The sequence below is a fragment of the Brienomyrus brachyistius genome, chromosome 15 (genome assembly GCF_023856365.1).
Source record: "Brienomyrus brachyistius isolate T26 chromosome 15, BBRACH_0.4, whole genome shotgun sequence".
NCBI lineage: Eukaryota > Metazoa > Chordata > Actinopteri > Osteoglossiformes > Mormyridae > Brienomyrus > Brienomyrus brachyistius.
The window spans coordinates 13,447,113-13,463,808 of record NC_064547.1 but is presented as its reverse complement, the minus strand read 5'-3'; the positions used below and the strand labels follow the sequence as shown (position 1 = coordinate 13,463,808).

Genomic DNA, 16,696 nt, shown 5'->3' with positions numbered 1-16,696 from the left:
AAGGGCTATTTACAATTGCGCGCAAGGCATGCTGGAACATGCATCCCACCGGTGCTACACTCCTATTGTATGAACAATATAAAGCCTTGTTGTTAGTATTCTTTATTATCTTTGTTGTGTATGTCCTGAAACCTTTGTCAGTTCTGTTATGGTTGTATATTGATGTATTTTTTTGCTCCAGCTACCATGGGATTTGAGCCTATAACCTTCCAGCCCAGAGTCCACCCTCTTGTCTTGCTGCTTCTAAGACTTTGTTTACTGAGTAGTACTAATGTTTAGGCCTCTGATATTGTCGATGTTTGTGGCTTTTAGGGGTTATTGTGCCCACTGACACTCCTCTGAATTCTCAGTCAGTTATGCTTGCTTGCCTGGGACAATTATGCATATTAATTTCAGTTTAAATACGTTCCAGTTTCACATGACAAATAAGGGCAAAATTTTTGAGCACTTCAAAGCCATTTTTTTTATGTGGTGTGAAATCTTTGAGGAGGTCTGCATCGTGAGAGTCTGTATAAACACTAGGGAAATTAAATGATTTTAAATATGTTTTGTTGTCTATAGTCCTAAATGGTCATTTATGGATTTAACTTGGATTAACAGCGGCTGTGATACATTTAATAGAAACTGTGATATGGGATTTTTTCACTTCAGGAGCAGTTTTTATGGAATGAATTAGGCTTATATAACAAGGGATTCCTTTTATATATCTTTTCTGCTTCCACCAGCAAATTTCCATGCTTTTTATGATTTAATAATAAAGCATTTTAGACCTCAAAAGTACCATCAGAAATTAAGAACTATCTGAGAATTCCCAGAGAGTTCCTGCAGTGTTCACGTCCTAGAATGTTGGGGAGCAGCGTGTGGCTCTGTGGGCTAAGCCTGTGTGCCTGTAATCAGAAGGTCGCAGGTTCAGCCTCAGACTGTGGGTCCTTGAGCAAGGCCCTTAACCCCCAGCTCCCTGGGTGCCGCTACGGGTGGCAACCCTTCGCAGACAACTTCCTCTATGAAAAAAGAGGAAGTTGTGGGAGGCGTAAAGACAATTTCCCTAGGGGGATCAATAAAAGTATCGATTATTATTATTATTAGTCCAAGGCTTAAATTCTTCTCCATTGCCTAGACGAGGAATGCAACAATATATTTGTTAATTGAACTTGATCAGAGAATGCAAGATGTACTGTATGGTCTGACAGGCTCAACCAATGGCCCTGTTCTTCCTGTCAACAGGAATGACACTCTTTGTTAAGTCACCTTCACCCAGGAGTGATGTATTTTCCTAATGTGTTTACCACCAGCTAACTGCCCCGCTCTCTTTAATTATGAATGGTTATTTAAGTTCTGTTCCAGTGGCAGAAGACGCATTGCAGAGCATCAATGGCATATGGAGGAATGGGCCTGTTCTTTATGCCTGCCAGAATTGCTTCCACTTCCCAGAAAAATCATATTAGCCTTCTGTGGCCTGGGAAGCGATTGAAATGATCCAAAATAATGATCTATGCAATTATGGTTTCGCATGCTCTTTATTATAGATGAACAATGGCATGTCATTGACAGCATTACCATTATGAATTACATGAAATATGGATGCAGTTTAAAACCGCACAATAAGGATTTATTATTTCTCTTCAAAACGATAGCTCATGATAGCCTAATTAATCCTGATTTTTTATTATTTAAATTCAGAAGATGCTCAGCAGGGAGCAACAGCAGACAGCTGGGTGGATAAATGATTATTGTAATACGCTCAAGAGTCCTTGGAAATGCTAACGTCAAATCAGCATGTATAGGGATAGCTGAAGATTGCTCATATTGGATTATTGTTTCAGGCGTTAGTGTCTCACTGTAGATGACATTCAGTTCTGTATGTAACTTTACAGAAGAGAAGTATATCCTGGCAATCAGAAGTCCCACCAGAAGGACATCTCCGAGGTGGCAGATGTCTGTCATTTACTGCTATTTGTATGACACAGAGAAGGTAAAACAGAGCATAATACGGTAGCCAGGAGGCTTGAGAAGAAGCGTAGCATCATTCCTGTCATCCGAGCATTAATTTTCAGTCCTGCACATGTCCAAGTCCCATTTGGAGATGAGCATTTTCATTGGATTTATACATATGATTCTGCATGCTGGTCGTCGTGATTCCTGGTCATGTCAAAACCTGAAGTCCCAAGAAAGTGGGGAGATTCACGTCAGATGACACGATGGGGGAATTTCAGGTCGCCCGGCAGTAAAAATATGTACCACTGAGACCCATGCCTTTCTTTTTTATAAGTGGTGCATATTTGAGTTTGAGAAGGTTGGGTTCTGTCTCGTGGCCAATTCAAAAGTGAAGGTTAGGTGTAGTGCTTATTTTTGTTGACTAGTTTCATCTATCCCTCTTTCCCAAAGGATATAAATGAGTCTCTTTTCACCTCCGGCAGCCCTGACCACAGTCTCTAAGCCTGGTGAAAGTGTTGCCATCACACAAGTCCATTTTATATTCATATTTTTTTTCAACTCCCACTCCTGATGTTGTCCTTCTGTTTCTTGCTTACATAAAAAGAACTTGTATTTTATATGCTCATCATGTTGGACGTAGCAGGGTGCCCTCACTCCTCCAGGGTTGTGGGTTCAATTCCCACCCGCAGACTCCGTGGGTGTGGACATTGAGAGCTCTTTGCTTGTTATGCAGGGTTTCTTTGATGATATGCAGCTTGGAGAATAAGTGCCTCTAAAATGCCTCGCAGGCTCCTGGTCGCCGCTGTGACTCTCTACCAAATAAGTATTGGAAGACAGAAGAGTTTGTGTTCTGCTAAACCTATCCCTGTTCCATCACTGGCAACCACTAAAACCAGGCCAGTCTCTTTCCTGTACATCTGATTGTTGTTTCGAAGTATAAATGAGTTCCCATGGCACAATATGAGAAAGGTATGTGACCTCTAGCTGAGAACCTCAAATGAACTTTAGCCAGTAGCAGTAAAACAATAACAAAAAAAATAATAATACAGAGTTATGGTGATTACCTTTGCATTCTTAGTCAGTGAATGTTCAACATAGATTTCAGAAAACCTTTTTGAAAGATCCCTTTCCTATGCAATCTCCACCTTTGGTATTATCCCCAAAGAGATTTTAATGGCTGTTGGAAATAGAGACATGATAATGAGGTCCATTTCTCTATTATCCAGGTGGCAAAGAAGGGTAATGATCCCATATCAACCACATTGCACATCACTGAGCTTCCAATTTAATTTCTCAAGCTAAGGAGAGAAAATGGAGCATGTTTTAAATGGTTCGCGTATAAATCACTTAAGTTCCTCAGAGGGAAGTTCGCAAAGTCAAACTAAGTTGCCCTGGATGCAGATCAATACATATCTTGTTACGGGACTTTGGTTTGCCAAGAGTCGTTCCTGCAGAATTCATTGAGGAAAGCGTTGGGACACCTTATAGCGAGGACTGTTTTAAAAGTTGCTGAACTGTGTGGTCAGCAGGCGTGTTGGGTGTGCCTTGCTGACCTGGTCACAAGTTCTGCTCTGACTCTCCACTGCTCACTTTTTTAGTCCCCCTGCATGTGTCTTATTTGGAAGAAATACTACCTTTCTGTCGGGAGTGTTTTGTATTATCCTTTTTGATTTTCAAAAGAAGAATCTTTGCTTCCCAAGATTGAGGGAGTCTACCTGGTCACACATGCACTGGGAAGTTCAGTGCACTGGGAAGGGTCACCTGGTTAAAAGGACTCAAAAGGACCCTCGAATGGGCACTGAGGTTCAGCGGGGGCAGTGAAGGATACTCCTTGACTTGAATGCCGGTTAATGAGTTTCGATCGGCCAGGCCCTCACCCCAGCTCCACCGGAACTGCGATCCATCTGTCGAGGAAACTCTGACTCCTCAATTTAAGGCCGGCTGATGAGCCCTCCCCTCTCTCTGTATCTCCATCCCCCTTCCAGTCGCCCCCCCCCCCCCCCCAAGAGAGACCTCAGAGATGGACAGAATCCAGGAAGCAGGTCGCTTGACAATTGGTGCCCCATTCCAGCTCCAAAAAGCAGGGAAATTAAGTCATCAGGCAAGCCCCAAAATATGGAGCCCAAATATCTGCCATTGAACATGTGGCAGGAGGATTACCCCCCACCCCAGGGTGATTCCTTCCCCAGCAGATCGTGGCCACCCCCTCCCTCCATGTCTGCTCTGTCCCTCACACAGTTCATGGCACTAGGCTCTGTCATTCGTTTGCTCCACCCACGTGGGGCAATTTTCATAAATACTGAAAGATGTGTTCTCTGGGTTAGCAGAGCAATAAAAAGTGTGAAGGAAATGGTACAACAGAGACTTCAAAAGAAAAACTATTCCACAGAGTGGAAACAAGGTTTGGGCCCAGCGGATCAGTTGGCCAGGGAGAGCTGACATATGCAAAGTGAGATTGTTATTTTACTAAATCTAAAATAAAAAAATAAGAAATCATAAAAACAAATGTTGGTCACAGTGTGACCAAATTTACTCAACAATGAGAGTGAAAGAGATAAAAGCATTTCTTTAAATCCCGGAACAGTTTCTGTATGCATATCCCCCATTATATTTAGAAGAAATTAATACTTGTGTAATTAGTTTGACCACTTCATTCTCTTACTAATATGAAAGTAGACTGTAATGCAACAAATGCATGCAATACAATATGTCTGGTGGCTTCAGTTCTGCTCTCTTTGAATGACTAACAGGCAATTTATGAGCAGATCTAAAGAGGTTAAGCAGAAAACTCAATTTTCTATTTATAGTGTTTTTTTTGTTGTTGACACTAATATAAATTAGCAGGCAGCACAATGGCATGTTTGTCTCACGCTAAAATGATCTCAAAAGGAGGATCAAGTCAAGCATCCCAGAGGAATCTGTTTATAATTTAAAATACAGAGGCTCTTTCTTCTCTGAAGTCCCTCGAGCTACTTAGCATGCGCCTGGGTTTGCCGGGAGTAGATCGGTGTGTTATACGTTGAGTTAACTGTGGAGTAAGCAGGTGACGCGTGGTCGGCGGCAAGAGCACCGCCTAATGATGCGTGGCGTCTTCTGAAGTCCGCGGAGCGCGGCTGCCGCGTTTCCTGCTTCCTTGCCGGTGGGCGGATATGTCCTGTTCACCCTGCGGGGGCTTGCTAGCACACAGGAGCCTTTGGCTGAGCCTCTAACGATCTGATAGGGCTCCCCCCAGCCAGCTAATGACCTACCTACGGTCAGGACATATTCAGACTCTGTTTACAGCCCTACGCCCCCTCCATATCATTCACTGCCTTTTTTTTTTTTTTTTTGCTTGTTTGTTACCCACTGTGCTTGACCAGAGTTACATGAGTTCCTCTAGCTCCTGTTGGCCTTGCTAACTGCCCGCCACCCGCACTCCTTCCTACCTGTATCGAGCCACCATAAAATGATTGTGATTTCAGCTGTGCTGCGCACTGGGTCGGCCGGCTTGGCCTCTTCTAATCGCTCGCATAAAGGATGTTTCAGACTTGAAGTGGCATATCCCATCTATCGCCGTTATTGGCCCACCCAGTAACGGGTTCCCTGCTATCGTCTTGATGCAGATAACTTCAGCAGCAGCTCAGTGCCAGTAAATCTCGTGTGAGTCTTTTTTCTTGCTGTATGGCCAAGTAAGGTCGTCCCCGAGTGAAATTTGTAGTAATGTTTTTGCTGTCCCCCAAGGTCTGCCTCGGGCAATGGCGGGCAATTTCTTTGCCAAGAATGGTATCCTGTTCAAGGGTGAATGTGTTGTGTGTGGATATATGTGCACACGTGTTAATCTAAGATAAGTTATACGTGTTAAACATGAAATGATGAGCCTGTAAAATGTATATGCAGTACTTTGCAAAAGTTTTAAAAAGTATATCTACACAAAAAAACATATGAAAACGAACAGCAACACAATTAAAAATGACATTTTTCTCCAAGAAGTTTCTGATATCTGGACAACTAGAAGAAGGTTTCCATACTACACTAAAGTAATTGTGGAAACAACTAGCATTTTTGTCATTACACTTTAAAAATTATTGCACAATATTGGTGGTGGTGTTTATATACAATTAAATAAGTAACTGGAATAAGGTTCTGCAGTCTCTAAAAATTGGAAGTGTTTCCACAATTTTGGCTACTAGCGTACATATATCTGGCGTGCAGGACCATGGCCAGCGACAGTGTTTACTGCCACTCAGACCACAAATTTGCTTGGGGCCTCTGAGGGCCCCTGTTGGCCACAAATGGTCACTACACTGTATAATAAATAAATGCATTTCTTGTTTAGGAGATGTTGAAGCAGCTTGTTTTGCTAATCTGCAATCTTCTGACTCTACTCACTAGCTATTTATTTCGTTTTTGAAATGTCTGAGAGGGGGACAGGGAGACTCCAAAGTAAATGTTTGAATGGGGCCCAGAAACACCCCTGATGATGGCTCCATGGTTTGAGGATTGGGGCTTTGAATCCCACCCCTGTCCCTGTTCCGCATGTGAAGCTCTCCTCATGCTCACATGGGTTTCCTCCTGCAGTCCAAAAATGTGCTTAGGTGCTTTAATGTTTCTAAATCGCCTGTGTGCCCTGTGATGGACTGGCATCCTGTTCAGGGTGTTATAAGGCTACGCCATATATTTGTCTTTACAGTTTTGTAGGTACACAGTTGAACAGAGAAGCCCACAGACCTGTAAACAGACCAGCTCCCAAATCTTTGAAGACCTAGCCTCTGTCCTTCTGGATGATACCCATCAGCCTCAGTTTTGCTAAGCCCTTCAGGGTACATTTGCAAAATTTCCTTATGAGCAGATCAACTTTGTGTATCTTGAGAGATGTAATTATGTTTGCCTGGGGATTATAGGTGGCTATGAGACAATGGCACAGCTCATAGAGAATAGCTATAATGAACTGTAAAACGCTGGATTTAGGGCTTCCAAAATTCACTACTTTTTCTCAAAGGAAAGAAGGAAACTGACCTGTTCAGTGGATAACATTGTAGCCTTACGCCTTCAGCGTTGTGGGTCCAGTTATCGCCCCTTAGGTCTGTGCATGTAGTTTGCAAGTCCTTTCTATGCTGGTGTGTGTTTCCTCCAATAGTCTAAGCACATACTCTAAAGTGAATGAGTGTCCCTAAATTGCCTTTATGCAATAGTGTTTGCCTTGTAAAGGACTGGCAACCCATCCCGTGTCTCTTGCCCTAAGTATCCTTTATATTTGTACACACATTTCAGGAGTAGGCAACCCTGAGTAAGAAAGGAGTCGGAAAACCTGCTAGGTACCATCAGTCCAGGATCAGGGTTGTCTAACCCTTATATAAAGTATGTGTGTGTGTCTATATATATATATATATATATATATATATATATATATATATATATATATATATATATATATATATATATATGATTTTTTTTCTGAAGTGGGAAGAGTATAAAGGATATGGTGGATATATTATTATTTGAAAATGACGAGATACGGCTAAATTCATATGGAAACCTGCTTTCTGTGCTTAATGTATGAATATTGCATCACACAGGAACCATCATACTGTTCTGTTACCAAACAAAGTCAAGACATTATTGCGTCTTGTATAGAAATCATACAGCCCTCACTTTGGTTCAGACTTCATATTTATAGCACATTGTTTTGCGTCTGTCAGCCATTTTTTATTTTAGAAATATCACATTTTAAATAAATAATACATTATGGTTCTCATTATGGCAGTAGGACTCGTATGTATTTCATATTGCTTAATCTTTTGCAATGACACTGAAAGTACAAAAGTTGGTGACTTTATAATTGGCAATTGTTTATTTGCTTAGAATTTATTCATACAGATTAAACTGTTTACACAGCAGATGTAATTTCTGCTAAATACCTTGTTTTGGGTGCAACAGATGTCGCCCTGCAGGAATTGGACGTGCAACCTCACAAGTATGTTTCGCTTAATGACTATGCAAATTAGTTTGGGTTGCATTAATAATAAACACTGTTTATTTAGATATGTGTATAGATATTTACTGTATGTGAGTCTTGTTTACAGTACTGTGCAAAAGTCTTACATAGTCAAAGAAAATGATGTTGAAATGACCTTCATGTTGGTTTAAAACTATGATAAGCGTATTATCGTGTCAGCTTGGCCATTTCAAAACCTCCTGAAGTCACCGCAGTATTTGCAGCAACCACCCAAAACACCCGTGCATTTAATGGCGAAAATACAAACTTCCTACCCAGATAAAAAGGTTTAAACATTTTCTTTGACCGCCTAAGACTTTCGCACAGTACTGTATGTAGCGGTTGATATCATCACCATAGGAGATATGTATGCACGTCTGTTCAGGAGGTGGCAGATGAGCAGAGTGCTTGGCATTGAGTGCCTGTTGACATGGATTGAGACGGTACTGCGGGGGCTGTGTTTTGCAGAGGGGACGCCATACACATGGTGGGTGGGGAAAGGCAACGAGAAGCACTTCTACTGGGGTGGCTCGGGGCCCGGCATCCAGAAGTGTGTCTGCGGGATCGAGCGCAACTGCACCGACCCCAAGTACTTCTGCAACTGCGACGCAGACCAGAAGCAGTGGTGAGTATCTGCCCCTGAAGGGACAGGCTTACATACAAACCACACCTGCTGTTCTCAGATCACCTTCCAGGAGTTCACACCACAAGCAGGAAGTGTCTCGAATCGTTGTCATCAAGCTGATATATGACAAAGCTCACCACACGCAAACAAAACATGTCCACTTACAAAGGCTTTGCCGCGCATTCAGGGGTGACTGATTTGTGAAAAGTGCCACAGAGGATTTTCTTCTGAGGAAGCCATTCGGGCATGACAGTTTTACGAAAATGTCCTATTACCCCAAAGCAGGATAATGGCACTTTTCAGCAGATGCATTGCACACAGTGGCACGAGAACCCCTTGCTTTATTGGAGTTCGATGCATTGTTGCCCTTGGAGGAGATGTAGCGGGAAGCCCTCAAGGTCCTCCATCAGAGGTCTCCAGCGCAATGCAATGTCAAACTTTATGTCCGGATGCGTTAAAGTATGATGGGTCTTCTGCAAACCACAGCTAGTAAAGTCCTGCTCGTAATAGCTAACTATAGCTGGAGGAGCCAGAACAATGAATTCTGTCCCTGTTTATTTATTACCTTCAAAATAAAACTATCCAGTAAAAAGGCAAATGAATCCCACAAAGAGTTCGCAACAGTTTACCCAAGGTCTGCATTTTTAACCAGCTGTGACAGTCTGCGAAAATGCCTCTTAGTGTGTGTGAAGAAACCATTGGCTGGGAGATTCAAACCACAATCATTTTTCCATTCCTCTGCTCAGTTATTTTTTCTGTTAGTTTTTTTACCTGATGAAATATTTATTGTTCTTCTTCATTCAAATAAATGCAAAGTGACATGCAGTCCTTATAAATAGGAAATAATAAAAAAAACAAAGAGGATAGGGGCATTAAGTACATATCAGGCCTCACATGAAGCTTGCGACAGAAGATGTAATGTGTTGTATTGGGCTATAGCACATTCCAGAATGACAAGTCTTGACAATTCACTAGAAATGATGTCTAGGGGATAAACATCGTATTTTAACATTCATAAATCTGGGCTGAGCCAAAGGCACTGAATTGTCATTCCAGGATAACGATAACCAGTCAACAGCAACCAGTGTTGAGTTACTGGATATTTTTTCCCATTCAGCATGCCAGTCATGGGCATAATAACCAGCTCTTAAACTATCCTTTAGGAATACATTTAAGAGAATTAATTTATTGATTGATTTTATTGGATTCTTGTTCTGTTCTCAGTAATTCTGGCCAATGGAGAGGTTTGCGTGAACTGCCGGAATATCCATGTCATTATTGACCCTCAGGCGGTCAGTGTTTATTGTCAGCGCAGATGGACAAATGTTTTAACGGTCGCATTAAAATTCATGTCATGTTTTCCATTAAAGTTTACGTCGTGCAAATGTGCTCCCCATAAAGCGCATGCAGGCTCAAACGTTGTGTTTAATAGATATAAAGCACTGAGAGTTTTTGTTTTATAACCTTGCTCTGACCTGTTAAATGGACATTAAAAATACATTGTATTTGAGATTTTTTTTCAGCGGAAATGACTGCTGCATCTTAGAATCAAATATATGAATCAAGTATCTGTTTTCGGTGTAACACTGTTAATTTTTGTTGTCCTGCATTAATTCAGCTGTGATAGCATGGACCCAGCTTAAGCAATGCTGTAACTCTGAGGCACTAGAATCTGAGTGAAGTATTGGTCAGTTAATAAATAATTTATAAATTTCACGACAAAATATCACGACAATCCTGTATATAGGCACGACTTTGTCGCTGCTGCTGTGGGACTCACACACCTCACTTGCTCTTAGCAAGTGTCCAGGGATGAGACAAAAAAGTGGTTTGATTTGAAGGAGAGCTTGAACTCTCAGTAATTTAGCGTGTTATTCAGAAATAGTTTTTTTTTTATCTAGGAGAAACTTGCGCATAAAAAATGATAGAACATAAAGAAGAACTTTCTGAAGTTGACATTTAAATGGAAATGCAGTTTTGGGTCCACAGCCTTCTGCCTCGTTAAATTGGGTATATTACATTATTTGTCTCACTCAATACAGAAAATACATGATAATTGTGTTGTGCCCTGGACACTCTGCATAAACCTTGTTTATATAGCCTATCAATTCCTAGGGTGGCGAAGTAGCAATTTACTCCGTCCATAGTTTGTAAATCAAACACTGCACTGTTTTCCCCCTTACCCTTGTTTTATAAATGCCATATTCCGAGAAGATATATTCAGCAAATAAATTGATAGATGATTTTTCATTTGCAATGTTCTTATTTTACTCCCTGCTATCAGCAAGTTGAAAGAATGAAAGTAACATTCATATAGCGTTTTACCAAACCAACGGGGGCTGCTTTAACCACCGGAACTGTGCAGCCCCCACCTGGATGATGCGACGGCAGCCATTTTGCAGCAGTACACCCACCACACAGTAGCCAAGGTGGTGAAGGGGCGGGAGAGAATTCACCAATTGTATATAGGGGATGATTTGGAGGCCAGATTTAAAAGGGCCACAGTGGGCAATTTTAGCCAGGATATCAGGGTACCACCCCTGTATTTTCGCAGGGGAACCATGTGACCTCAGAAGGTCTGCATCCAAAGGACAGCACAGTGTCCCTGTCTGCACTGGGATTGATTCACATCGACCACAGGGTGGGCTCCTCTGTTGGCCAGTGTCCCCATCACTGCACTGAGATCCACACAGAGCCCAGGATAGGCTCCCTTGTTGGCCAGTGTCCCCATCAGTGCACTGGGATCCACACAGACCCCAGTATAGGCTCCCCTGTTGGCCACACCAACATCTCTTCCAGCAGCAACCCAGATTTTCTAGTTTCCCATCCAAGCACTGGCCTGGCCCAAACCTGCTTAGCTTCAGATGGAAGGCTTCTGACTCTCAGCAAGGTTTATTTAGAGTGTTCAGGACACAATGCATTTATGATGTATTTTCTGTATTGAAGTTTAATAACTCAGCAACTCATAGAAACATTTTAACTGTAGCGTGGCCAATATGCACAGTTCTGATTAAAGTAGTATTAAATCAGGTGAGGAGGTAGATTAAGCAAAAGGTTTTTAATAACCTATGTGTAGGCATAACAAAGGATGAATTAAGGTTTTAAGAAATTCCACTGGCTTGCTAGATACAGTCAGTTGAAAAATGTATCTGCATTTCAATCGTAGTATAAGATCTTGGGCCTTTGACGCATTGGAGCAGACACAGAGGCCATATTTCTGTACTTTGTGATGCACTTTGTGGATTTTTAAGATGACTTAGGAGTTGCATAGGTGCATAGTCTGATACATGCTTGGGTTTTTTGAAGTGCTGAAACATTTAACATTTTAAGAGTGACAGTAGAGCAAAGAAGTCAGATCTACCCAGTACTGTTTAAAAATAACCCGAGGTTGCAATTCAGATTATTACATAGTGATATGTCATATCTGTTCATCATGTCTGTTTATTATTTTCCTATTTTCCTGTAGGAGAGAAGATTCTGGACTCCTGGTGTATAAAGAGCATTTACCAGTCAACCAGGTGGCCATCGGCGATACAAACCGACCAGGCTCTGAGGCAAAGCTAACTGTTGGTCCTTTACGTTGTCAAGGAGACAGTGAGTTCAATATTTTATTGTGTCTCAAGTTGTGGTTTGCTGGCAGAAAAACCCTATTGAATGTATGCTTACGCTGTGACCAGCGGGACGCAGAGCAATGGCAAGGGGCTGAGTTCCTGTGATGATCCAAAACTGGAGCCTCTCAGGGGAGCCAGCTAGCCTTAAAAGGAGGGATACAGATTATTGGGGATAAACAGGTCAGCCTGATGGATTACAGAGGCTGCTTTGGAGGGTGAGGTGGGCTTCGCTGGTGATGGCCGCTCTTCACGGGTTTTGCGAGGTGCAGTTTCAAGTCTTTTTGTCGTTGCTGTTTGAGTTTGCAAGTTTCTTTCAGTTTTGAACTTGTTTTCTTTAAAGGGCCGTCTCTGATTCTTACGTTACCATGTCAGCAATGCAGACATCTCACCTTATACACCTTTTGTTGAGGCATATTGATTTCAATGGTATGATGGAATTGGTTACCACCCAAGCCGAGTGCTGAGTGGATGTTATGGCGGCCATGATGAGGGAGATGCGATCCACGTTGCAGCTCCCACAAAACAGAGTTTTATTGACGAAAAAGACACAGAGGGACAATCAGTAAACAAAGGGACCATGAGGGGTCAAAATGAAACTGGTAAAACAGAAACAGGGAGCAACACCAGGAACAAAATAGTAAAGGCAGGTAGGAACAATGGAAGCTACAATAACTAACAGGGATAACTACAGCTAATGATCATAAACAACACAAGGAAACAGCCACAATAAACCTTGGAGGAAAAGAACAAGAACAGGCACTTAAATACACTACTAACAAGACACAATGCAGGACAGGTGAGAACCATCAAATCACATGTGGGGTAAATTACAATTAACAGGCACTAGAGACTAGGAATTGAGAACAAACACTGAGGGCTATCAATACTAGGAGAGATCAAGGAACACAAGTAAAACAGAACTTAATAAGGCCCAGGCAGGGTAACGATAAAACACAGACACAAAAACAAAGACATATTAACATTACTAGACACCAGGGGATAAAATAAAAATAGTATTAAACAAAGCTGAGGCCTTAGACCAGCCTCAAACTCATGGCAGAAGGTATATCTCCCTTTGAGCCACACACTCCATCCATTGAGCCCGTGACAGCCTGAGTAGTAGGTAAACACACTAGGGGAACACAACGGGGTGGCCAGTGGGGGCGGCAGGCCGAATGGGGAAAATGCATATGGGACAGGGCCGGACGGGCACCGACCCTGACAGTGAGGCAGAGCGGTGGCAGTAAAATGACTCGCTGGCTAATTTTACCACCACTGAATAGCAGATCAACAGATTTCTGGGAGATTGTGCATCATTCACGGGTGTCAGAGACCTGCTGGCAATTTGTGGGAGAGTCCCGGAACTTCAGGGGGATGTGGAATGTCCTGGAAATGGGGTGTTTCATTTCCCAGCCCGTACCGGAAAACTTACACCATCAGCCGGATAAATTATATTCAAAGAATAGGCAAAACATCCTAACATGGTTAACTGGATTAGTACAAATGAATAAAATATTATGATGTAAGTAAAGCACAGGATTTATGTAAATCTACTGCAACAGCAACATATGTTTGAACAGCCGCGTTTTACTCCCTTGCCTAGTCATCTGATATATAAAGCAGGATTTTCACTTTTAAGTCTAACTTGATATGCATGTTGCAACCTTTTGCCTGATAGTGCTCTCAGCCGTACATCACGTTTTACACCGGAACGCTACCCTGTGAAGCAGAACTGCAAATGCAAGGCACCCGTGCACTCTTAAAGGAACAGCAACGCTGGGAGCCCCTGCTCAGAGAGCTGTGACTCGACATTTACAGGCAAACTTTGGAATGAGTTAATTAAATTATGGCAGATAGTTTGTATTAGAGGGGTAATGTTGACCCTCCATGCTCGAGCCATTTCAGTGGTGCTTTGATTAATTAAGATTAGACTTAAAACCTTCTTTTGTGACTCCTGGTTTCTTTTGTTGCTTTAAATTAGAGCTGTTGTTCACCCATCACTTAGCACATATTATTGTTGTTTCCCACTTTAATTTAGCTCAGCTGCTCTTTCTCAAGTTTAAATCAGCATGTTTCAGAATTAAGCAAAACCCCGCAAAGGCTGGCAAGGGGTAAGGTGGAAGTCTGGTTTTGTAGTGAACATTTGCATCACAATTGAAAATGGTAAATAGCATACAGTAGCTACATTTACTGAGGACTTGTGTGTTTTGTGTGCTTTTGGCATTGGCTCGTAGCTACATGATTTCACCGTTGGGGTGTGGTTGCCCCCCATTCCCCATTTACAACATGATAAGCAAAGGAGGTGGGATGGAGGGGACCCAGGTTCGAGTCTCCACCTGGGTCACATGTGTGTGGAGTTTGCATGTTCTCCCCATGTCCTCGTGTGGTTTCCTCCGGGTACTCCGGTTTCCCCCCACAGTCCAAAAACATGCTGAGGCTAATTGGAGTTGCCAAATTGCCCGTAGGTTTGCATGTGTGAGTGACTGGTGTGTGAGTGTGCCCTGCGATGGGCTGGCCCCCCATCCTGGGTTGTTCCCTGCCTCGTGCCCATTGCTTCCGGGATAGGCTCCGGACCCCCCGCAACCCAGTAGGATAAGCGGTTTGGAAAATGGATGGATGGATGGGATGGAGGGTATTAATAGCTGGTTTAAAACTCAGAAGCTTAGTGGGATAATCTCTTCTCTTAGAACCCATAGCTCCAAGTTGTTTTGGCTAGATATTATCATGACAGAACAGTTTAAAACCCATTTGGCAGAATCTGCACTGGAAAAGTAGAAACAATTATTACCATTTTTTAATTACCTCTTTATTTATTGTTGTTTTTCTTGCATATTTTAAAGGCGCTAATACCCAGAGTATAATTGCATTAATTTAAAACAGGCAGATAGAAGTCACAAGGTCGCCAGTTCAAACCCAGCCTCAGCCTGCGGGTCTTTGAGCGAAGCCCTTAACCCCCAGCTCCCTGGGTGCTGCCACAGGTGGCTGCCCTTCATGGACAGCTTACTCTACAAAGAGCAAGTTGAAGGAGGCGTAAAGACAATTTCCCCACAGGGATCAATAAAGTATCAATTATTACAGACAGACAGACAGACAGATTGAACCACAGGGATTCAGATGCTTTTTGGCACTTCGATACAGATGCCATAGGGTAAATTAATAGAGATAAATATCCCGATAAACAGTAAGGAAACATAAAATACCGGGCATGTACTACAAGTTACCAGAGGGAGGAAATTATAAATGAGGACGCAGCCAAGGGTGTGGCTGTCATCTTGTCCGATGTGTATCGTTTTTGTGATGTCGCTTGATTTAGTGGTGAGCTTTTTGTCAAATAGCTATTTATAAAACTGGAATGGTTTTCACAGTTTCTGCAAGAGAAATTCGAGCTGCTTTAGTGGAATAACTGAACTGAATATTTGTAATTTAAGTCGACAAAGAGATTTGTGCCAAAAACTACACCATTGATGTGGAAAAAACCACAAGTTACTACAATGGGGCTTAAGATCCATCGCTTTAAGATTCATGCTATTGATTAATTTCTTATTTTTCCTATGATTAAGTAATCCACCAAGGAATAAAAAAATCATAAAATGTGAATATAGAGAAACAAATAGCAATAGATGGTAAAAGTTGTAGGAGAAAGCTACAATAGTTGCTTTTCTTCACAAGTCTGCATATCAAGAGGTTTTTCTCCCACACTTTTTCTCACTTTCTATGTTCTCTAGTTGTATTTTGCCAGATGAAATCCTTTATTAACTGGCTGTGAAGACCCTAAGTGTGTGTAGCGGAGTTAAGGAGAAATTATCATTTCCCCAGCTGATCATTTACAAAAACTGCTCCCTTGGCAGGAATTTTGGGAAAACCCAACAAATTACTACTCAAAGGGCGGGTCGTGAAAATTCTCCAGAGACAAGAAGTGTAGTGGCTGATGACATCAATTTGGCCGGCTTTAGTGCTGTTGCAGGTCAGAGCCGTGTGGGCCTCCTGCCTTATAATAGGATTTCATCCTCCCCTCTGTCTCCCCCTGCCGGCAAAATAGGTTAATGCCTCCTCCATCTGCTTGCTCTCCCAGATGCTGATTCAATTGTAACCTATTATCCTTCTTCAGGAGTTGCAAATGCACATTATCTGTATTCCAGCGACTTTTATTTGCAAGATTTTGGTGAACTTATGGGAAAAAAACATATTAATTTACAACATTTTGTAATTTAAGACAGTCGAGTAGCAGCTTCCAAAAGTGCTTATTGTTGAGGAATGTGTTGCCTGCAGGGAAGATACCACAGATGGAATAGCAAATGCAAGCTGCTTTTTATTCGTTTATCTTTGCCTGCTGCTTCAGAAGCCAAGCAATAGCCACACAACTGCAGTGTCCTTATTTTGAAAAACAGAGAGTGGAATCTCAGTTCATTTTGGGAGCAGGTCAGAACGGTATTTACTCCTTATCTTTGCCTAAGAATTTGTTACCTGTCCAGTCTATATGATTCATAAAAAACATACCCGCTGTTATCACAAAGTATAAAATTAGCGTTCAGCATATTCTGTTTGGTTTTA

At 42.1% G+C, this 16,696-nt stretch overlaps 1 protein-coding gene across 1 annotated transcript in view; it reads left to right on the top strand.

Annotated features, from left to right (window-relative positions):
• The window catches only part of cntnap2a (contactin associated protein 2a), a 322,047-nt gene that overhangs the window by 250,700 nt on the left and 54,651 nt on the right, over positions 1 to 16,696 (top strand). Inside the window, exons 14-15 of the mRNA XM_048977149.1 lie at positions 8,378 to 8,534; positions 12,001 to 12,128. Coding sequence (XP_048833106.1) covers positions 8,378 to 8,534; positions 12,001 to 12,128 — 285 coding nt within the window. The remainder of the gene's footprint in view (positions 1 to 8,377; positions 8,535 to 12,000; positions 12,129 to 16,696) is intronic.